This window comes from Semicossyphus pulcher, unplaced genomic scaffold, assembly GCF_022749685.1.
Source record: "Semicossyphus pulcher isolate SPU_LCO1_2020_fin unplaced genomic scaffold, fSemPul1.0.p SCAF_3, whole genome shotgun sequence".
Lineage (NCBI taxonomy): Eukaryota > Metazoa > Chordata > Actinopteri > Labriformes > Labridae > Semicossyphus > Semicossyphus pulcher.
In genome coordinates, this window is record NW_027211704.1 from 17,031,676 (window position 1) to 17,056,149 (window position 24,474).

The following is a 24,474-nucleotide window of genomic DNA, read 5'->3' on the forward strand; positions in this document are numbered from 1 at the left end:
GTCTGTATCAGAAGTAAATGTTAACTTGTAATATATACAATCATATATTCATTTTTACACAAATTCTCTTTAAACTCTATTTGTTAGCATGTTATTACATGTTATGTGTACTGAGCAGCATTGAAATGACAAATTACATAATGGAAGCATGGTGTGTTAGATGCAGAAAGGAGGAAACTTTTTGCTCGATTACAGAGAGTATATAAATGTGAGTATACTGTCAGTCAGGGTAGATGAGGAAGCCAGAGAAGGTGCTGTATTTGTTGGTGTTTCCGCCGTGAACTTTGCCCCCGTCCAGCTGCACACACACCTCATCCCCCACGTCCAGGTGCAGGATGACGCTGTTGGAGGCGTAGTCGTAGTTCTGATCTGCATCTTGAGCGATTGCACTGGCCCTGACCTGAGATAGAGACAGAACAAGAGATGTCGATAAGCTGCAAATGTGGAAAGAAGCAAGGAATGACCATTGAGGAAGGAGACATATAAGAGGTTTTTCTGGAAAGATATGTATAAAAAGTTTCTAGACAAATGGACACGGAGTCAGCACCTTCACCTCTAAGTCTCAGGGGCACCACATGTTGTGCTAATTTAAATCTGATTTGTTTTATACCAACTATGACAAGGACTTGATGCTTCTACCTGAGTCTTGATGGGGAGAAAGACTTGACAAGAAACAGAGTGATAGAAAAATTCAATTGTTTTAGGCTTAGCAGCTTTTCCAAGAGCAATTTAAAACCACTTAGAAGTTTTACAAAAGAAGACAGAGGAGGAGGATTGTGGTTGGATAAGGCTGGACAGATGAGGAATACATAAGGCTGGACAGATGAGGAATACGGTGCTGCAGGAATGAGTCCTAAAACCCCAAAGCGAGTTCAGATTTTTCTACTTCTGATTCTTGTCTATATTTTAAAGGGGTTTTGGTTTGATGAAGCTATCAAGCAAAGATTTATGTTCTACAACAAAAAATATGTCAGTAAAAATCTTAAAATGGCAGCTGCTATCAAGTGGTTAAATGAGCCTGAGGAGGTTCTCATGGACTCGAGCGTTTCACACCGAACACAACAACATGAGAGTTCATTGGTGGCTATGGTGAACCGTGGTGTGGTTTGTCTATAGCCCAGTCTTGGACTACAATGATAGCATCTGAGAGTGATGGCAAACTTTCAGAGCATTCTGGTGTAGCCAGGGATTAGCAATAAATGACTTCCAGCTAAGACTTCATTTTCCGTGCGCTGCATTGTTAACAGTCCAATTAGCAACTTGAGATGCTTTTGAGATTTTATTCGGATCGAAAGCAAAGTGAAATTCGCCCCTCCAGATATGTCTGCAAAATAAACGCTATCAATATTTGGTTCAATACTTCTCCCAGAGATTTCTCTGATGGATACCAACCAGCAGTCAGTTTCAGTCTCAGCTTACTAAAGTGGTATGAACAAAAAAAAGACCCAGATTATCTTGTCTTATGTTTGCTGAAACCATGATGCAGATTTGTAAAAAAAAAAGTTCAAATGAAGCTTAGTCTGGTCTGTCCTCAAGAGGAGAACTTTAAAATGCTTGTTTGTTGAACGGAGGTTAAATCTGTCATTTTCTGATGTATTCGAGGAAGTCAGGAAATCTAAACGCTGATCATCATCAGATTTATCGCTCAAGTTGAAATTTTTGATGTTGAACGGATTGTTAGCTGAACTTGCATGCAAATATCTGTTCATAGAGATTAATTAAAAGCTAAATAGTTGTCAGATGACTGGCGATGGGATCTGGGATGTCATTATGGCGGATTGAGCTACGCCAAATCCTGCTGATTCATGATTGGCCAACTCAGGCTACAAACGGAAACCAGAACACTTCCTGAACTAAAATCCAGGATTTATTTTACAGAATCTGTAAAAAGAGATTAGTCTATAGCCTAATGTTAAGCAAAGGTAAGCATCATACTTCCTGCCACCAAAGAGCTTATTTTTTTGCAATTATTCAAACTACAATATAAAATCCCATCGGCTATTTGGGGGGTGATGTTGCTGACTTCTAGGTTAGCTTACAAAAATTGGCCATCGCTGCAGCCGTCTTTATGGAGCAGCAGTTTGAATCTACTTTTAAATTTGGAGAAGTGACATGACCTTTAAAATGTACTTGTCCACATGTCTACACATTATAAATACATGATCATGCATCTCCATTACTGTTTATTGATGATGAACGATTTTCACTGGCTAGTTTCCAATACTTAGTAAGGGGAAACCCATTTATTAGTCTCATCCATGTTTCTCTCCCAGCACCTACAGTCCTCTCTGCTCTTATTTGAATCCCTGGTCCTCTCTCGTAGTCCCTAATCATCACCTGCGATGGAAGCATGTTCACCGCAGCCATCTAAATGTTAATACCTGGTTGAGGATTCAGACATGGCAGAAGTATAGATTTCGGTGTTCAAAATGAAGATTAATGCAACAAATTAGTAATAGAATCCTGATTGATTAAGAAGACTGATCCTAATCAAATCTGACAGTTTTTTCCAAACCCAGTGCTCTCTGCACTTTCTCTGTAACCGGCACCATTTTATTTCCTGTTTCGTTCTGTGATCTCGGTGTAATGTCATCAGTTCAGATGCCTTCCCGTCCACTGGGCAGATAGATGAGATGTGCAGTGATCTTTGGCCTCAAACCTCCATCTGAGAGCTCAACCTTTTTAGACGCTATCAATTTTTTCCAGAAGGTTGTTGCTCTCACACCTGATCCACCTGTTGCAGAGGAGAGTCTGATTGCAAGGATGGATCAGGGTCGACATCACTTCATTTGTGAAGCAATTACAGCAAAGGTAATGAATGTGCTGACATGCATTAACTTACTGCTGATTTATGGTCATTTGTACCTCTAAAGCCCTGAGAGGCAAGTGAGAAACAGAAATCTAGTAATCCATTTTATACCAGAAGTTTTATGTGTCTAAAAACAGGAGGGAAAAAAACAAGATCAGACTTAAAAAAATGGAAGATTGCTTTTCGTCCCACTTGCCATCGGGACTTACTGTACATTATTTTGTGGCAACTGAACTACAAGAGTTGTTCATCAATACTGATAGCGACTAATCGTTTCTTCTGTTAAGCTGCATACGTGTATGTTGTATGTTTTGGGATGGGTATTGTTACCAATACTTTTATCGATACTGCTCTTCATAATGTGGTGCAAAAAACATTAAGACATGTCTTTATTAGGGTGTCTGATAATGTAGCTGTATAAGCGGGGTTAAGGGCTGTAGCAAGGGCAGTAAGAATCCTAAGCAATACAGCTATCAGTTACTAGCGTACCTAAACCAACTGGACTCCACTGTAGAGAAGTAAATCTTTCACAGTAAACTTGACGACAGCTCTGTGATGTTTTGCGTTCTGCATTATCATAATTTATGTTTTTGCCCACTTGACTCATATAATTCAACACTCTCTCCTTTTAGCTCTGTTTTGTTCTCCACCAACTCGTGACAAAAATACTGTAGTGACAGCCATCATGCCTCGTTTCCCATCATGCCTTGTGCTGGACTGAAAGTTTCATTTTGTTCAGTAGTTTCATGTTTTTGTTGGAAATGTGTGTACTCAGAGGATGTTGTCTTATTTACTTTAAAAGTCATTTTGTTTTAGTCTTAATTTTCACCATAATGAGGGGACTATTGCATTAGTTGACTCTTTGCACTGAGTGTGACTTTAAACAGCTGCTACTTGCTACTTCTGTCTGTGAAAGTTGTTCGGTTACTCTTATCTTTTACAACTTTATTGCTGCAAAATGCTCAATATGTTCACCAGCTAGTTGCTTAGTGTACAAGTCTGATGGGCAGATATTGGTTTAGCTTTTCTATATACAACAGTTGGCATAAACAGTGGTCAAACATGATGCTGATGATGACTTGGTTATACAGTAAAACCAAAACAATGAGCTGAAAGACACAAAAGCACTTCACAGAAAGGAGGGGAGCCAGTTCTCAGTAGGTTTGTCATGACTATAGACCACTTTAACATACAGTGCTTTGGTCAGTTATTAATGGAAACAAGTTGATTATAGCAGCTTTATGCTAATTATGTAGAATTTAAGGAAGTCACTTGATCAGCTGAATTCAACATAGCACCTTAAAACAGGTCTTACAAACACCACAGCTTTTCAAAGACACGTGGAAACGAATTGATCTGTTGGACCAATCAAACAAATAAAGTGACATATAGTAAAAACTGTAAATTAAATGCTACATGGGGACAACATGCACAGGCAAGGTCATAGAGAGCTTAACGTCATCACCTAAAAATGACCAAACAATGTAATCAACCTTCTGTGACACAGTTACAACAAGAGCTTTACATTATGAGCTTCATAAAACTGGCATTAATGTGTGTCATGTTCAAAAACACCACACTAATAATCACACTAACTGGTGTGAGGACCACACGACCTGTACCCTGACACGTGATAAAGTCATTTTTCACTCTTTAATCCTCATGTGGACGGGTTTATGTTAGGAGAATCATACACTCTGATTAAACACGATGCTGGGGCTGTGACAGTATGACCGGCCCTTTAAGAGGAAGTGATTACATCTAACGACTACTGTACATGTTTACAGAGCAGTTAACCTCAATGTGAGACCACTGAGCACAGATCTAATGATGCTCCTGTAGCCTGGGATCATAACGCTCACATATATGCTGGTTTCATTTGATGAACCCACACAGTTGCTGATTATAATGTCATGTTTGTTTCTTCCTCAGGGAAGAAATAAAGAGCAGGTCAGGATTCAACAATAATATTCCAGCTGATTTGATGTCAAAGGGGCATTTTTATTCATTGTACAGGTGTTTCTATTATTGTGTCCGCTCCTACTCTGAGCTCATGAGTTGTTTTTGCAGCCAGTAAGCAGATCTGCTTATAATAAATAGCACTATCATGGGGTAAGTAACCAACTATTCAAGCAGGCGATCCATTTAATAGAGGAAAATAAAGTACACAAGCGCATACATATTAATGAATGCAAATATGATCCGCTCACTCCATCCTTGTCCGGGTCTGACTGAGGATATGGTCCATCATCTCCACCACTCATCAGGCCTCTCTCGTGATCACCAAGACAAATCAAAGACTAAACTCCCCATTTCTCCACGACCTCCATCCAATAATGACTTTTTCCCCCCCAACCCATGTCATCAATTCAATTCTCCATACCAGCATTTGAGAAGGTGAACATATTTATTTCCCTTCCTTCAGACACAAATGAATCGATACATTTCCTTTGTTTTAATTCCACTCACATCACTCCATTAATTGTTGTCTCTCCCTCCACACCTCAAGACCCCTTCCATCATCCCGCCCCCATCGCTGCCCCATCGCTATCTCTTCATCCTGCACCCATCTATCCATCTTTTTGTGTCCTTACGCCACAATGAGATGCAGGTCACGCACACATTTTCTCCTCTCTCCCCCGGCATGGCGGTGTTGGCGGGAGCAGCGACTAAGTGTGTCCCTGTCCGGTCTAAATCAGATTGATTAACGGCGCGCTGCTGTGGCAGGTCTCCTGAGGACCCCCCCCCACCGTCCCTCCCCTCCACTCCATCCCCCTACGCACACGACCCCCTCTGCCTCCACCCTCTCTGCCTCCAGATGCGCCGGGGCAGGCCATACACGGCTGCAGGCTACGGTAATTGGTAGTTGGACAGCCATGGCAGCTCCCGGCCTAATAGGTCCAACTCCTCAATAACTCCATACAATCACAATAAATGGGGGCACAGGATAGGCTACAGTGGTCAAATAGGCCCATGAAATACTAGCAGGAGGTCAGGGTAAGATCCCACACACACACACACACTCCACTCTCTCTCTCATTCCTCTTTGTTTTTTATGAATCTCAAGTGAACACCTGAGAAAAACCACTTGGCATATAAGACATTGTGTTACTTGATACTGTTAGACTGCTCTGCTCTGAAGGGACTGAACGGCTCCCCTGAGGAGGCCTAATAGGTTTTGGGAAAAATATAACAGCAAAGAGAATCTGACATCTTGTACATCCAACATCTGTCTACATGGTTGAACGGCAGGATTCCCCTGATAGTAGCGGAGTAACAGGCTGAAAGGCTGCTGGAACTTTCTACAAAAACAGATCACAATTAAAGCTGGTTTACTTCTCTACACGTGTTAGAAACATTCCTCCTTAATACCCATCACCCACGTTTAAGGATCATAAAGACGCCGCAGCGCTGATACTCACATCATCTCATTGAAATGGCCTTTTAAACACGAACACCAGCTAATTATATTTGCCAGCCAAAAGGACACAATGTTATTTATGGCTTTTTACGGCTCACTTCCTTCTGAGACACGAAGGTTTACTTAGCCTGGACTCAGACAGCGGAGATGCTGACATTTAATGTGTTATGTTTATGATTAATTCATGGTCGCAGCCCCCTCCTGTATTTACAGTAACCCAGGGCACCAGTTAGCTATCTTATACATTTTATGCACATATCTTTAACAGTGTGACATTTAAAGTATTATCGCAGCCATATTAGAATAGGGGTAAATCAAGAGTTAACGGTCATTTGAGTCTTTCTCTGCACAAAAATTAGGAGATAAATTTGATACATGTGAGACATGTGTCAAGAATTATAATAGTTGAAGCGGCTTAAGCTAAATTTTCAGATACAGTTTAAGGTTAAATATTGTATTTTTTACTCCACTACATTAGCAGTAGGTACAAGTACATTTTCAGATTAAGAATTTATATAAACAATACATTTTGTATTTATAAAATAAAGTGCATTTACATATAGATTAAACTACCAACAAATGAAATAAGTTCAAATAGCTTCACCTCGACAAGCTGCAACAGTAAAAAAGTATAACTATCTATATGTATATATATATGTATGTGTGTGTGTGTATATATATAATATATTCACAACTATATATATATACATACATATATATTGACAATCGAATCATATATATTTGTATGTATATACACACACACACACACATACATATATTATTCATGGGCATTTGACTTTAACCAGAGCTGTAATACTTTCAGAAATATTCCTTTTAATATCACACAATTGCATCCTAAAAAAAACTGGTGGGTAAATCTCAAGTGCAAATGTCTTTTTAAGTTTGCTTACATTATATTGTTAACTATTTTTTTCTTGGTGAAAATGATTCTTTTTAAAATTGTACGTATTAGATCATTTTACAGGTTTTATTCTCCTCATATTCAAGATGTGAATCCTTCCTTTAACGTTGCAAACTACACTGCTATTTCTCTGTCCGAGCTCGAGCTGGTGGCATCGCACAGCTCTGTGGCACTGAAACCAGCGCAGATGAATCTGCAGGTCTGCTGTCAGCAACAATCACAGTGAAACCTTGTGTTCTTAAAGCGGGCAGGAGGCGCGGGGGGCTTTGGGAGTGAAAACAAGAGGGAAAGGCAAATCGGGATTATTGTCAACAGCCGCGGAGATTGATAGCGACAAGGGAGTGAATTTCTGTCTGTTGGCCCAACGCTGCTCTGACTTGATCTGCTGCTGGCGGGGAGAGGGGGAGACCCGCGGGACAATGGAGAAGATTACACTGCCTACACTTTTCATTAGGGGGCAACATTAAATGGGGAGAGAGAGGAAGGAAGAGGTGAGAGAGAGAGGGGGGAAATTTACAGCAGAGAAATCAGTCTCTGACAGTGTTAAACGCTCAATAAAATCTACATTTTCAGCTGCGTGCCGCTGATTTGTGTGACATATTTAAGCGCTGACATACTGTATTTCACATTTATTTAGCAACACATCATCATTATTATTCTCTATATGAAGCCAGTATCAAAGTCTGAGTTCATAATGTGGAAGTCTGAGGTTTTTTCTAAGTGAAAATAACAGGAGAGGTGCATTGGGGAGAAAAGCAAGCTCGTGAAAATGAGGGAGAGAAATTTGGATAAGGACTCACAGGCGGCTGAGCAGCTGCATGCACTTTTAACAGTCTAAGCACAGGATGCGGGGAAAGGGAGCCAAAGTTGAGCGGGGCTTTGAGTGATGGGGAGGGAGCCTGTTGGATAACAAACTGATCAAGCATGCCTGCTTCAGAGGAGGGCATAGAAATGAGGCTGGGGAGGTGGGCCGTCCACGCACGCAGTGTGTTATTTTTTCACTTTTGTTTTGTTTCGCAGCGGTGCCTTGATCCTCTGGTAATAAAACTGACAGGATTCATTCACTGTGATGTACAGACCTCTCAGAGCGGAGCGAGGCGATTGAGACCGGGTCTCTTAAACTTACCTGAGGGACCTCTGAGGGGGAACCGGGGAGGAGGGCGATTGAAATGGCCGTCTTTGTAAAAGCTGCTGTGTTCCCTCTGTGTGCCTTCATCCATGTGTACCAGCCTGATGTTTCCTGTTTCTATAATGCAGGTCTATGTGTAACCCTTCTCCTGCAGTGCACACTCTCACACTAATTGGCATACTAAAATGTTAATATTTTTCCATGACACTCAAGACCCAAGATGTCAAGACGTTGATTAGAAAGTCTCTAATTGGCTCTAGACTGAAACCTTTGAGGGTGGAGGAGGCGCTCTAATTGGGTATAAATGGGTTCTATGGATGGTCTTTGGTACCTGCAGAGCATCATGTAGAGCAAAGCCTCAGCTCTGAAGTTAAATCATAATATTCCTCTTTGAGATATTGTTTATACTGTCTACAATATAATTTGCGTGTGTTTTTCAAAGACAAGTGCACATACACCTGTACCTGCGCCTCGTACAAAACCAAATAAAGTCAGGAGTAACTGTCCCTTTAACTATGATATTCTGACTCTTATACATTTTAATAATCCAATGTACAATTTACCACTCTCCATGTTGCTGTATGTGCCACTAACAAACCCTGCTGCTTATGTAACACACTGAATCCTGCTTCCTTGATGAGGAGAAATAACGATATAATAGGGGGGGCAAAAGGAAAGCACAACAAAGGCATGACAAAGCACGGTAACAACCAGACGAGTCGTTTTAGTCGACAGAATATAATGGCCTCTGCCATTATAACAGAAACATACAGTCCAACAATGGCTGCGTGCATGCACATGGATATGTGTGTTGTTAGAGAAGAAGACGAGGCGATGATAAACAAGAGCAGATGTATGAGAGGATTCTTTCTGTTTCCCCGACATGCCGTCTGACAATGGGGGCTTTTATTTTTTTATCACAAAATGTTCCCCATTATAATGTAAGGACATTGTGTCTGACACTAAAGCAGTGCACAGAAAATTACACTACATTATACGACCAGCACACCCAACTAAAGCCTATGTGTGCACGAGGGAAGCAGAGCTCCCAAAGTGCCAAAATCAAATAAAACAGTGTAATGAAGAGCCACATGCGGCCCATATTGACACCTTCACTGGCAGTCTGTAATTAGCGGCTTCCACCTCTCACAGTAGCCACATCACACCTAACTGCTGGAGACGAGTTTCTTATTCTAATTGAGTCCAAGCTTGTCATCACCTCAGCTTTTAATTTGTATATCTAATCATCTAATAAGATCATTACTTGTTGGTTGGTTTTCACGTACAAGCAGAAGCCTTGGGAATCAATTATAGGTACAGAGAAAACAAACTTGTGCGGTTACTAACTCCATGGTTACCACAATGAAGATGATCAGTTTGCTACAACTTCCGCCCAGGAATAAGTACACCTTAAATAAGACATAAATCAATCCACTGTAATAAAACCAACAGATTCTGCAGGTTAAATTCATTCATCTTCACTTACAACCTTTACACTTTAAAGTGATACGCTGGAGCCAAATGTCAGAACAGATTGTTGAGCATTAAAAAGGCACAGATTTGTCCAGAAGTCTCACCCTAATGCCACTGCCAGGTCAACGTATGTCCACCAGAGTGATGTCATCAAAACTAGAGTGTGTGCGCCTGTGTGTGTGTGTGTGTGTGTGTGTGTGTGTGTGTGTGTGTGTGTGTGTGTCAGGGCACTACTGACCAACCAACCTGGACCAGCTATAAATATTCATACTCCCACTCCGTGCTCATCACTGTAAAGGGCAAAGTACATATTGGTGGTGAATTATATATCCATTGAAAAGGTCAGCCACCTCAACACCAATCTTTTGATGAGTTATGGGACACGAAGAGTGGGGAGGAATCCTCGCATTGATTGATTCTGCTTCGCCAAGTTGCTGTTGACTTTCACATCAGCGAGACATCACAGACACACATTTCATTAGCCCAACAGTTACGAGCGTCATGAGACTGATTTGTTTCATATTTGTCTGGACGCACAGCTTAATTTCTTGTCATCAGGTCCTCCCAGGAAAGCGCTCTCATGTTGCCTTTTCTCTCGTCCTCCTCCATGAACATCTATACATCTCTCTCTCTCTCGCTCTCTCTGCCCTCTTGTGTCCTGCCTGTCTCTCCTCTCTCCTCAGGATGTGTCTTACTCCTCCCTCCCTTTGACAAGACATTGATCAACACAATGCATATCAGTCTGACAGCTGTTGTTAACACACACACACACACACACACACACTCACACACACACACACACACACACACACACACACACACACACACACACACACACACACACACACACACACACGCGCTGCAAAACACACTGTAGACTAAAAGGAAATAGTTCACTATGTTTTGAAATATGTTGCATTAAAAACGTCTATGCTAAAAGGGCTACTGTCATCTTTACACATCAATTTTAGTGCTAATTAGACAAGATATAAGTTGTTAATTAGCAGTGTTGGTTACAGTAATGATGTAACTTTTTGTCATTTATTCTGTTACTTTGACTTTTTGGGGGCTGTGTTTGTTTGCTGTCTGAACGGGAGTTGTCGTTTCTGAGTAAAGAAACTTCTTTAGCTAGGTGTAACCAAAGTTGTTCACATGTTATGTCTACTCTGCTGGTTTGCTAACACGAATAAATAGTAAGACCAGGAGTATTATATGATTCTATCACACAACTCTACCAGTAATGCTAGCACCCTAGTCATAAACCAGCTGCGGCTCACAGCCTGACAGTGGGCCGAGCAGCTCACCTTTAATACTATGACCAAGGAACATTGGTGGCACATCAGCAGTAAAGAGTTTGCCATCTAATAACATAAACGAACCACAACGGTGACCAGGTGGTATATATAGCCAGGGAAGTTGACTACTGAAGTGGACCTAGCTTTAAAATGTCTGACGCTACAAAGCTAGCAGTGCAGTCAACAACGCTAATAGAAGGCTAGCTGTTGGTGGTCAATCAACAGTTAGACACGTTTTTGTGCCTATTTTTCAATACGAAACCAATGCAGTTCAGCATTTCCGTGCTTATCGGCCTAAGCGCAAAAACACCCTTGGCGTCAGCTGTTTTTTGTCGCTAGGCTAACAGCACTCTCAGTTGAATATGATTTGGAACACTGCCAAGCCTGTCAATGTCACTTCTCCCTCACTGACCAATCAAAATCAAGAAGGGGAGGGACTGCCGATATCAACTTTCTCAACAGCAAACCCTAACCCACCCAATGGTTTGTCTCATGCACCCACAGTCGTTATTTAGAGGTTACATTTTCCAGGTTTAGAGCTGCTGCTGATGCCAGGACACAATTTCTTTCCACTGTTTTTGATATTTTCTTTGTAAAAATATTAAGCATGCAGAGCAATTTAAAACAGACTTTATGGTCACTAAGGGAAGCTTAAGTGCCGCGAGACAACTTTCGTATCCTAGCAACAGTAAGCGCCGTTGAAAAGCCATCTGAAATTGAAACTAGGGGCACTGCTAGCACAAAAAACACTGCAAGTGGACACGGAGCCTTAACATTGCTGCTACCAGAATATTTAGCATTTTCTGTGTCTACGAGTGTTAAATAAAGAATATGTGACCTCAGGAGCTGTGATAAGTAGTGAAAGCCACACAATGAGTAATGTAACTACTTAACTACGTATCCAAACCCCAAAAGTAATTCATGTAATAACTTCAAAAAACATATTGCCCAACATTGTTATAAGTGAGCTGTAGATGTCCGGTAGGTGGATTTTGTAAGCCACGACAGATCCAGGCTAACTGTTTCCCTCTGTTTCCAGTCTTTATGCTAAGCTAAGCTAACAGCTGCTAGCTGTGGCTTCATATTAAACAGAAAGATATGAGAGTGGTTTCATTGTTCTCATCTAATTCTTTGCAAGAAGGATAATAATTGTATTTCCAAAAACATTTTCTTCAATGTATGCACTGACTCACTGTTTCTTAATGGACTAAATAAAATGTACATGAGCAAAATATCCATTCAGAAAGATTCTTACTGCTGCTTTTAATAATAAAGCAATGTGCAAGCGAAGGCCTTCAAGAGTCTCTGAGTGGACAAACTTTTTTAGGGGTTATCCTCAAGGTTTCTTTCTCTGACCTGACTGGTACACGAGCACTTGTCTATTCACAGGAAAAAAAAGAGGGAGCAAAGAAACTTTGAGGGCAAGATCAGCACAGAATTGGGTTAAATAATTTAGTTGATGGAAAAGATAATTAATGGGGAAGGAGTCAATAGCCAGTGTGGATGATAAAAGTGTGCGTGTGTGAGTGTGTGTGTGTAAAGGAGGGGCACAGGTGGAGGCGAGAGGATCTCATCTAAAGGCTATGAAAGATTTAACAGCAGGAGGAGACAGGAATGACAATGTCTGTGAAGGCACGCAACAAACCAGGTCCCCAATTATACCTGGCATTTAACTGTCAGTCTTCTTTACTCGGCACTTTATGCACATCCCGGCAAATCAATAAAACAGGAAGGTACTGTTTTTATGGACTTGATCAGTCACAATAAAGATCTACAGCATTATGATGTGTGTGTTTGGACAGTCAATAAAAGAAAAGCAATAGGAACAAAATCTATCTTGCCCTGACATTAGATTGAATAAAGCAGAACATTTTTAGCTAATGTGATGGTTCACAGGATGTCCCTGTAGTATTTCAAAACAATTTGAGATACTACAGGGACATTTATTACGAAGGACAACATGGAGCAAGTTATTTGTTTGTATGTGAGGCAGAGGGTAGGGATGGTGGGTCCAGATTAATTTCTTTATCTCTAATTTATAGACTGTGCAGCCTTGGTAGAGGTATGATTTATCAGTCTAATCTTTCTTTTGATTATCAACTAATTGTTTTAGTCATTTTTCAGGTCAACATGAAAACTTTCTCTATTTCCAGCTTCTCATATAGAAGCATTTTCTGTTTCTCCCTGTATTGTATCATAGTGACTTTAATATCTTTGGGTTTACAATTACAGGAGAAGATGTTAACATGGTCTCTAAAAGATTGTGATCTCTTTATCTATCGCCGAATGAGGTAACACAATGGTGATTCAGCCTATGGCCCACTTTGCATTTGCAGTATATAGTATTATTACAGACTGGGTGTCTGTGGCGACATTCGCGGAAAAAAATGACAAGCGCCGCCCAGTTAGTGGCGCGTTTTCCAATCCCAGCTGTGGTTGGTCTGCCAGAGAGGGTAGGCGGAGCTAAGCGGCTGCTTTTCCGGTATCTGCATGTGTTGCGAGTAAACGGTAATCTACTATGGCTGAACAAACAAAGAAAAGATTGATGACTACAGATACAACTTCAAAAATAAGTGAAAATCCAAAGAAAAAGAAACAAATTTGACGCTCAGATGAAGGCAAACAGTCTGAAAAAGAGAGCGACCAACAGTGAGGAAAATTAAGAGTTACAGCTGTGACAAAGGGAGCCGACCGTCAACGTCTGGTTATCTTGGACGTATGCGCCCATAACTGCCTTTTATCGCCATAAGCTGCCGCCAAATTATAACTTTAAGTAATGTAAAAAGAATACTACATTAGACATATGTCCTTATTTTGACCAAATTGTACTGCCAACTGACAAACTGATGGTACCAGGGAGGGTGGTGACACACCCACATCTGACCCCAGTATCAGGCCCCACAATGTTGTTTTTGGAGGCGTCACAGGAAGTGATGCTGAATTGAAATAAAAGGGGGGGAAAGCCATGAAGGCGAGCTGTGCGTCATTGTTGCTGCATGTGTGACTACCACTTAGCGTGTTTAGTGTGAACCTCCATGTGAAGTTAATCACTGCATGTTGTAACAACCTACAGACGACATCTTGTCCCTAGCAGCAGCTTCGCATACACCAGAAGTAGTAGTAAAAGTAGTAGAGGAACACTAAATGCTGAGTGGGATGCTCTGGTTCTCTAATGTTTAAGACTTTTACCTCAAATATTAGCTGCTAATTCAGGCTGGGGACTTTTATGCATGTCATATGTTTCCTGTCTTTCACTACACCACCAACTACCACATCATACTCACACAGTGATTAGGTGAGGAAGGTTTAAGGGCAAACTGCTTTTCAATTCTTACTTGCTCGCTTACTGTATTTAAAGTCTTTTAAGATGTGAATTCAGCATGAGCAAACAGCGGGGTGATGTTCTGCTCAGCAGCATATTGCTGTCAAATTATGTGCAGAGAAACTACAGTTGTAACATCACACACTCAGCCTAGTCTGACTGGGCTTGTTACAATGGAAAGCACGATTTTTCTTCTTCTTCTTCGTCTGTAATCCCCAGAATGTCACTCTTCTGTTCGGCAGCACACATGTCAGAATCGGGGCTCCTCACCACAGTGAGGGCTTAGTACTTCAAGCTTGTCACCGATCTCCAGATGGAAGCGTTCAAGGCTTTTCCCAGGCATTCGAGCTTGTTTATTTATTAGAGTTAAAGTCAGAGTTCCTCAGAGGACAGTAGCCAGCTGTTGCATTTTGGCTTTGTTCCACTGAGACGTGGAGGATTGTTATCCTCCTGATCGCTCGGCTGTCACTCTCTCTCTCTCCCTCGCCTTTTGTTGGCAACTTGTACGTTTAATTAGTGTTTTTTATTCTCCATGTAGAGCAGTTTTTAGTTCCAACTCACCCTGGCTCAGTTTCTTCTTCCTTTTCATCCAAAGTAAATTGCACTATTGTAATCAAAACGAATAAAGAGTTGAGATACAGCAGGTGTCATTCAGCTTTAATTCTGCCCTAAGAAAACATATTTTTGTTCTTTTAGGTTCATTTTATGTAGTTTACTTGCATTTTCCTTGTGTAAGACTTCATTAAAGTGCTCTCAATGATCTATTGATTGGAAACTTTTTAATAGTAACACCTGTGCAAAGCATTCAGTCCAATTCAACAGCTCTGTGATAACCACAACTAAGTGTATTGTTTTCAGGTTTTTTCGGTTTTTGTTGACCCTGTATCAGAGACGGAGATCATTTTAAAGGCATAAAAAACAAAGCATATTTGGCAATTTCAGCAACAATATATGTTTTTGTTAAAGAGGCAAGCCCTCAAGCATTTTTGGACATATCTTATCTGTCAGTAGTAAAGGGGAAAGTTACATGGACAAGGATACATGGACTTGGGATGCTGCTGTTGTGCTTCCTGTTACCTTTGTACAGTAAAGAATAGTTAGTGTACTGGTCCGCCAAATACAAATCTTTCCCCTGTGGTAAAGAAGCTGCTCAGGGGCTTAAACCTGAACTAATGTTAATTAAATTTGGTGTTTGGTTTTTGCAATGTTTTATTAGCCTGGATGACATGTATTAGTGTTTCAAACTCTGCACATGAGTATGAGTGTACACAAGATTTCGACAAATTGATTGGTTAATATCTGCAGGCTGAGAGTTTGTTTATAAAGACAAAACTTTTATATCCATCAGAGCAACACTTCAAACACACAAACCCACCCATCTAAGACCAGACACACTCACCTGCCCGTTCTTCTTCAGGTCGGCCCACATGCTCGTCCCGTCCCCTCCTCTCATCAGGACGTGGTAGGTGAAGTAGTAGATGCCGGGCAGCGGGCAGGTGAACTTGCCGGTACTCGGCTCATAGTAGTTCCCGACGTTGGTCACCACGTCGTCAAACTTCAGTATCTCATTGCCTTCGTGTTGTTTCCGGAGGCCGGCGTAGAAGGCGATTTTGGGACTGTAGAGGGATTGGCCGTAGCCACCGGGTCCAGGCCCTGGTGGACCAGGTGGGCCGGGCTTGCCAGGCTCCCCAGGGGGCCCCTTAGGACCTGGTGGACCAGGAAGTCCGGGGCTCCCTCTGAACCCCTGTTTGCCCCTGCGGTTTGGGAAGTCTGGGGGCTGAGGGGAGACGGCTGTGAGCTCTCCCTGTGGGGGGGTGAAAGTGTCACACACCATTTTGCAGCTCCCGAGCATCTCGTAATGCGTGCCCCCTCCTCCGGACCCTCCCCCCTTCGTGGTGTGGACCAATAGGGGAATGGCCACCAGCAGGACCAGGACCATGGCCACGCCGACTCCAGCCCCGATGACACGTTTCTTACGGCTGAGCCGGGAGGCGGCCAGCGTGAGGAAATCCTCCTCCCCCTTAGCTGGAATGGTTGTGCCTGCCAGACTGAACTCTGGGCAAAGAGTTACTACTGGATCGAGAAGGTGGCGGAGGAAAATGTGCGATTGTGCGGGGCACAGAAAAAAAATATGGGGCTATTCTAGGAGCAGGGCAGATAAGTCTTAGACGGGAGAAAATCAGAGGTCAGGGGTTGAATGGCTAAAAGATTTTTCCATTTTTTGGAGGTCAGTATTTGTTTTGTATCCTTTAATTTTCAGATGATTCTGGATGAAAAGGTTTTAAACCAATCTAGAGATCATACATCATTTTGGAAGCCAAACATAACAGATACACCACTGGGGATGTTGGATTTTAATTATTTTTTAACCCAGCTCTGTAGTTGTGGAGGCTCCAGTGAAAAGCCTCCAGTTGCTCAGGCAGAGAGCTGTCAGGTGGGGTCTACAGTATTCCCACTGGAGTTCATCTCACCCACCACATATGGGGAAGGGCGCTTTACTTGTCTGTCCAGGAATGAGAAGAGAAGCAGAGGAAACTGCTTAATCTCAGCGCCTTTCTTCCTCCCTTCCTGCTTGTGTTTCCGTTGAAGGGCTCACACCTTTCTCCCTATGTACATATATATTTATGTTGGTGAAGTCGTCTGGATTACATTAAATATAAGCACAGATTTGTTACAAGTCATAAAAAGGCTAATTCTCTAGAAAGGGCAGGCCTGATGCATTAAACGTGGAAACTTTTGTTTTGAAGGCAGCAAAAAACATTTTGTCACAGCGTCACGTTAAATGTTGGAATCTGTTGGAATCTAGAAGGAAAAGAAGACACACACACACACACAAACACACACACACAATTAAATGAGCAATCATTGACAAAAAAACAAACACATTTGACATGAAGATGTAAAATAAATGTAACATATAAAGCACTTCATTTTGTCATTGAATGACTGGCTATTAAAATGTATTAAAAAAACGTGATGTGTAACTAAAAGGAGATTTTTCATGTCTTAATATAAGTCTATTTAAACTAATATTTATTTGCCATCATTGATAAAAGACAGAGGAAACTATAACAATCAAACACTGAGTCCAAAACTACATGTTGACATTATAAGTGGCCTACATTCACTTGTTTCACTTCACTTCTTTTATCGGCAAACACAATTCAACAGCCTACTACTTCCCTTGAATTTAAATTGAAACTTAAATTGTAAATAGCCTATTAGGCCACTTAACAAGAGAAATAATAATTTTACCAGAAAACTCCAGAGAAACTTTGCACAAAAAAGAGAGAAAAAAAGGTTAGCTTACCTGGTTGTTTCCCTCCTTTATTTCTCTCCTACCCGGCTCTCATGTTTTTAAGCCGCGGGTTCAGTTGGAAACGCCGCAGGAAACTGGTCCAGGAGCGGAAAGAAATCCTCCCACAACAAAGTGACTGAGCGCTTTGGTTGCATCAGGTAAAGTTACGCAGAAGTGACACTAATATTCAAACTTGCAGCCCCTCATGATCCAGGACTCCACCGGATTGCACCGTCCAAAACGCTCCGGGCAGCGCTCACGGGCAGTCCGAGCACACGCCGAGAAGATTTTTTAAAAATGGATAGTAACATACGATTCAAAGTCGCGCGACGCTCCTTCTAAATAAATCACACATGCTGACGAGTGACTTTGACTGACTTCCGCCCTGCAGAAATCCCGCTGCACGGCGACTTTATTTGCAGAGCAACAGTTCACTCACTTGTTGTATTTTCCGTCCTGCTTCTCTCTCCTCAGCATCTGCCTACTACTGCTCCCCCTCCCTCCGTAAGTCAAACACACACGCACACACACACACAGACACACACACAGATTCACCGTCCCATCCTGCCTGTGACCTTTTCACAAATCCAATGACTACATCCATTTAATAGTTTCATCAAAGCTTGTCCATTTACATTCAAATATTGAAGATTTATTAGCACCAATTACACACAAGCAAAGAAACACCATGTGATAATATTTGTAGTTTCACAGTGATGTTGTTTGTGATTTACAGCGTCCTTATCTAACATTACATACGTAAATTATTGCAATTAACGGATCACTTCGAGTTGATTTTCCTTTGATATCGCCTTAATAAAGATTTCCAGGCATGGATTAGGTTGTAGCTACCTGTTGAGCTGTGTTTGAGAGCATCACGTGTAAAGACACTGAAGTGTGAGTGGCTACAAAGCGTGAGACTGACACATATCACGCAGGAGGAGGACGTTGGAAGTGAAAGGGATAAGGTGAAAGGCAGAGAGCCGTGTTTCTCAGGGTTGTTGTCAATGTCTGTGTTTTTTTTTTCTGTAGCTTTCAGACCTCGTTAGAGATGAAAGATGTATCGCTGCTGACAACCCCCCTCCTCCTCCTCTCTCATCTCCTCCTGGTCGCTTTCTTTTTCTTTCTCTCTCCCTTACTGACTTTACATTTATAGCACTCATAAATTCATTTATTCTCAAATTGGATATTGTTTTAATGGCATTATTTTTGTGGTGCTAATGCTTATTTGATTGTTTCCTTCCGTTACACAACGCTCAGTTGTATCAGGAACACACCCCTGACATTAGACACATATCTATCCTTAAATGCAGCGTGCCTCTTAAGTGTTAAATTTGCTTTTTGTATCCCAAACATGTAGTCTGCGGGGCGTCCACATAAAAAACAGGCAAGTATACCGTTTAGGAAGCTCCCAGTCCTCTAAGGCACAAGTGTACTTGCATGTTCTGTCAGTTCTGCTCCTTATTTATTCATCTCCCAACTTTACTGGGCAGGAGAGTGTAGCAGATATTGAATATGGATCAATAGATCACTCCCCAGAATGCATACTGTCAGCCGACTGAGCCCTCAGGCAGATGCCAAGCCTCTAGTCACATTTGCATTTGGAGATAGAAAATAACTACAGCTTGTCAGGAAGTGGGAAACTGTGTGGTCTCTACATTTTACAAAATTGGCGAATAAAAAAAAAAATAGCAAAGAGGATGAAGTATTTTCTGCCCGTGCTTTTACAGTATACTATCGGCTTATATCCATTTCCATGTGTGCATGCAGTGCTTCTTTATGTGCCTTTATGGCAGGAGTGCGGGTGCCTACATGCATACATATGTGCACACATACACATATAATTTACATGTGGGCTCCGACACACCGGTGGCTTCCTGCATTTAAATTATTATTGCCAAGGAGGGAGGACAATTTAGAGAGAATGAGGTTTTTAGGGCCCTATGAAATATTAACTAAGCCAATGAATATATAAGCTGTGAAGCCATAATATCTGTCTGTGACTCAGTTTGCTCGTGATATATGATATTATGTTCTTGTCTGTACTATATCATCCTCGCCTGTGTTTAATTAAAGCTCATGTTTACAGGAAGAAACAGGCTGATCTTTTAATTTGAACACTGAATTTTATCCGGCTAAATATTATTTGATAATCGGTTATTATTAACCCAGTTATGTGTCACATCCTGTTCTTTGTCTTTGACGCTGATGTCCGTCCTTCTCTTTCTGACCTTCAGGTATCTAAGCTGTGGAGAAATGACTGATATAAAGGCTTTGCAGCAACAACAGTCTGGAAGATCTGAGGACTAGAGGGTTACAGGGTTAAGTCTCAGGTGGGAGACATGGCTGTTGTTGTTAACACAAAGGTCTGCTGACCCAACCCTGTCAATGAGCCCCAGCAAGAGGAAAACTGGAGTCAAACGTTGCAGCATGAGTCTTTTTATCCATGTGAGTAAAACTTATGTCTGTATAATGTGTTGTCATTAAAATCATAAGAGTGGCCATGAAGTCAGGTCAATTCTATTTATAAAGCAGGGAACAGTGCAAACCAATACAAAAAATATAGATTATATATTATACAGAAAGATAATTAAGCAGCTCCCAGGTTCTGTTTAGGACTTGGACCACACAACCTTCTCTGAACGACAAAGAGCTGGCCAGAACAAAGAGCACATACTGGCTGCTGTACACACAAGTGACATTACACAAGCATTCAGAGTCAAAAGGGAAACATTTCAAGACAGGTTTAAAAAAACTTTGAATTTGAAGATGTTTAATAAGGGACAAACACAAAAGTTAAAGTTTTTATACATATACATGACATAAAAGGAAAATAGATTATTTTAAGGGTATATGTATATTTATATAGGCTCCTTTATGTACTTGGAATATGGACCTGTGTGTATACATTTATAAATGGATATTTATTTAGTAAACATTGATATAAATTAGAATTAAATACTTTTAATTAGAGTACAGACTTGCTCTAATTGTACAGTTTTATTAATAACTTTGGCTTTAATTTGGCGCTATATAAATAAAAACTGATTGGTTGACTGATTGAACTCAAAAGACACTAAGAAATTCTCATATTGTCTCATGTAATTTGTTATCATTTTATAATCGCAGTATTTTTTGTTGTTGTCCTTGTTTTGTTTTGTTTCTTTTTTGGGAGGGGGGGTTATGTTATATAATTATTTTTTGCAAAAATCTGAAGGTCCACTTAAAAACATTTTCCTGGAATGTCCTAGTTTGGACCCACAAATTAAACTTTTGGTGGCGTTATAACAGGTGGAAGTATGAATGTGCATTATTGTCATTGTAAACAAGCATAATCCTTTAGGTAAAAGTGTAAAAATCATCTTAATGTTAACTCGTAAAATCACAACGTATCATTAAGTGCATATAAAATGTGTGATATCCTTTACATGCTCTTTGCTGAAGCTGTCTTCAGTTACATAACAGCACTCCTGGAGCTGCTGGGATTTGTGTGTCTTGTTGAATTTTCCCAACACGACAGTTTGAACTCAGGTCTCTGCAGGGTAACAGGCGAACAGCATTCACGGTCATTAAAAACAGCTCCTTCACGCTGGAATGAGTCATTCCTACATACAGCGGTGCAATGAGATAGATAAGGCTGGATGGAGGTGATTCACCACTGGGACAGTCGCTCTCTCTGTTTAGCAGAATCAGTAAAACCAATCAGGGCATGAGCAGACAGTCAGCATGTGATCAGAGATGTTACCATGGTAGTAACCAGCTCATTCCAAGTGTAGGTGCTATCACGCCAGCCAGTCACAAATACAAGCCGAGTAAGTGGCTGTGGAAAGGGCTTAACCTGACCTGCAATCTCGCAGGTCAGAGAGTGAGTGAGACGGAGAGAGCGGGAGCCTGAAAGGACGGAGAGCGGAGAGGCAGGAACGGTAATGGAAATGTACAGCTCATAGCATCACATGGGCAGCATACACAGACACAGGGGATTCTAAACTGTGCGTCCATTGGACTTACAGTCTGTACAGCATAAAACAGACAATATCATCAGATTGTCATTTTCGGTGAGGTCTGAGAGGCTCTTTGAGCTGTGACTTTGAGACTCGTGGAACTCTGTCTGTGTCCCATCAATGTAGCATTTGATAAAGTGAACCAGAACACTTCCCGACAAACGAATAAAGGGAGTAAGATTACCTGGCAGCCCTCATAGGATCACATTTTAAAAAGAGGGGTGATTATAAATGTGTGGAGTCCCCCAGGGTTCCATTCTTGGGCCACTTTAATTCAACCTGTACATGTTCTCTCTAGGTGAAATCATACTTGACAATGACGTTTGTTGTTTTTTTCGCCTCCCTACTACTATCAAGGCGCTCTGGAGTGAAATATTATGATGGTAAACAGATTTTTAACAAGGACAAAAAAAAACAGGAGTATTGAGTTTTCTTTGGTGAGTTGTTTCATTAATTTATTTGGCGCTAGCTTTCCAGATGGTTAGGTACAGTATTGCTCTTTAGCAAGAGTCCAGCTGGATTATTTGGCGTCGGTTTTGAATAATCTTCTTCAGTATTATAATCTTCTTCCACTATTGATTTTTAGATGGGACGTCCTTGTAAGTTGATAAATTACTTGTGAAATTGACCCCATCTGCTCACTATATAGCCTAGCTTCGGTGCCAGTTTCTCAATACCAGGGCCGCGTTGACCGGCATCCACTGTATATAGTACACTTACTATTGATAAGTATCTCATACAACCCCACTTCAAACAAAACTATCTCTTTAAAGCTCCTGGAAGAAAATAGCCGGCACGTCTCATCCATGTTAGCTGAAAGCAAACTTTGACCTAACAGAGATGGTAGTTGACAAAACAATCTCACCAACAGGTCCAAAGGACGGCTCCTGAAAAGCTTTTAAATGGACCTCGTGTTAGGATTTTTTTTTGTCTGAATGTCTTTTTGGGAATCCTCACTTCCTCCTTTAACGTGGTACTTTAGTGCTAAGAGTTCAGTTTAAGGCTAAGAGCAGAAATATGATTGGGTTTCGGTCAGGGTTAAGTGTTCAGGATAGTTTAGGCCCGGGGGATTTAATGCTGCTGTGGACATTCCTCGTAAGTGTAGGGGGGAAAAAAAGAGTGTGTATGCGTGTGAACCCCCCTCCACTCGTACATCTACCTCTGTCTGTGTGCAGATCTGATTATGGTCCTTGATTGCGAGTGACAGTGTGCAGATTGAGTTGCACAGCCTCTCTAATTCTCTCTATTAATGAGTTGCGCTCCACACTGCTGCCCCGGACCCCATCTATTAATCACAATTTGTCATCTGTCTTGTGCTCTCCACACCCACCCTCCCCTTCCCCTCTTCTCCCTCCTTATCCCCTCCAAACCACACTATCCCTCCTCTACCTGTCCCTTACCTCCCAACCGCTGATTCCATCTCATCCCTTTATCTCCTCCTGACTAACTTCTCCAAAGATTCTCCTCACAACAACCCGTCTTTCAATTTGCTGTCTTTCTGTGTGTTGTTCTGTGCTCTGCACCTGTTCCCTTTCCTGACGGTTTCACTTGCATCTCCATCTCCAGCTCTTGCACTCCTTTTCTTCCCCTCTTGCACTCGTGTCTTGCTCTCCTTCCATGGCACGGTCAGCATACTGAGTGGGTTTTCCCCCTGAAATACACATTTTAATTCTGCCAGCACTCCAAGGTTAAGTAAGCCCTCTCACATCGGTAAATAATGATTTATCACTCCAATTCATATCCTTATTGGTACTCTGTAATTAGATACTTTGCCATAGACATGGCTGTTTGACAAATTAAAAAATACTGAACATCTTATTTAAAAGTCACCTCTTTGCTTCCCTTGAATTCATCCTCTTCAGACACCTCAGTTTTGCTTGCGACTGTATAAGCTGTCCAAAGTCTGGCATGACGAGGACAGTTTGTGAATACTAAACTTGCAGCAGTGACATGTTAGAAAGTTGACTGAAATCCTGTATTGTCAAAAAAAAAGAAGCAGTACCATGTAGGGTTCATTACTCGTGGATCAAAAGTAGCAACTGAATCCCAACTGAGCAACTGTGTCAGAAATCCTCCACCCCACACTGAACATTAATTAAAGCTCTTGTCTTTTCCAACAACCTGCTGCTCCCGCCAGGCCGTCTGTGTTCTGATTCTCTGCAACGTGGGAGACTCAGAGCGAGACCGCGCCACACCAACCACATGCGCACACACGTCTGAAACATATGTGAAGCAATATTGTTAACGTCATGCACTTAAAGTCATGCTGTAAGTCACTTTTGTGCTATCACTAAAATAAGTACTCTGGTTCTTAGGGAGTTTTGAGTTTCCCCAAGTGTGTTACATGTATGCATGCCAGTTTGAATCCTGAAGAAGACCAGGTGATTTCAAATCTCTTCAACTTTTGAAAAGTAATTTTAATGTATTAATGCATTTGACCTTTTGGGTTTGACACCTTTTGCCCTTTTCTGTCTTTGAAATGCTGCCTGAATAAGTACAAAATAAAACAGGGTTAAATGATGCCTGATGGAAATATTCCTAAAATAATTATTATATTTAGGCCTTATTAGGGGTGGGAATCGCAGGGTAACTCATGATACGCGATACGTAGCACACGATAACGATAATAGGGACTTTAAGCAGCAACGGCTAAGGGACGGCTACAGCTCTTGGGAAACATTCCAACAGGTTGCCGTAGTGATAGAATCACTGTATCACGATACAGCGATTCTGCGATAATTGATATATTGCAAGACAATCATATAATGATACATCAGGATATCAGATTAACTGAAGTAGACAAT

The 24,474-nt window shown here is 41.4% G+C and overlaps 1 protein-coding gene across 1 annotated transcript; it reads right to left on the bottom strand.

Annotated features, from left to right (window-relative positions):
* Nucleotides 1–220: 220 nt before the first annotated feature.
* c1ql4b (complement component 1, q subcomponent-like 4b) lies at nt 221–16,331 on the bottom strand. Its single transcript, XM_069678440.1, has 2 exons — nt 15,771–16,331; nt 221–400 (listed from the first exon to the last, which is right to left on the bottom strand). The coding sequence occupies exons 1-2, from the start codon at nt 16,308–16,310 to the stop codon at nt 221–223; spliced, it is 720 nt and encodes a 239-aa protein (XP_069534541.1). The 5' UTR covers nt 16,311–16,331.
* Between the last annotated feature and the right edge of the window lie 8,143 nt (nt 16,332–24,474).

Coding starts and splice junctions, on each gene's coding strand:
- c1ql4b (XM_069678440.1), bottom strand. CDS start 16,310: ATGGTCCTGGTCCTGCTGGTGGCCATTCCCCTATTGGTCCACACCACG. Junction 401..15,770: donor ACCTGAAGAAGAACGGGCAG/GTGAGTGTGTCT, acceptor TCTCTATCTCAG/GTCAGGGCCAGTGCAATCGC.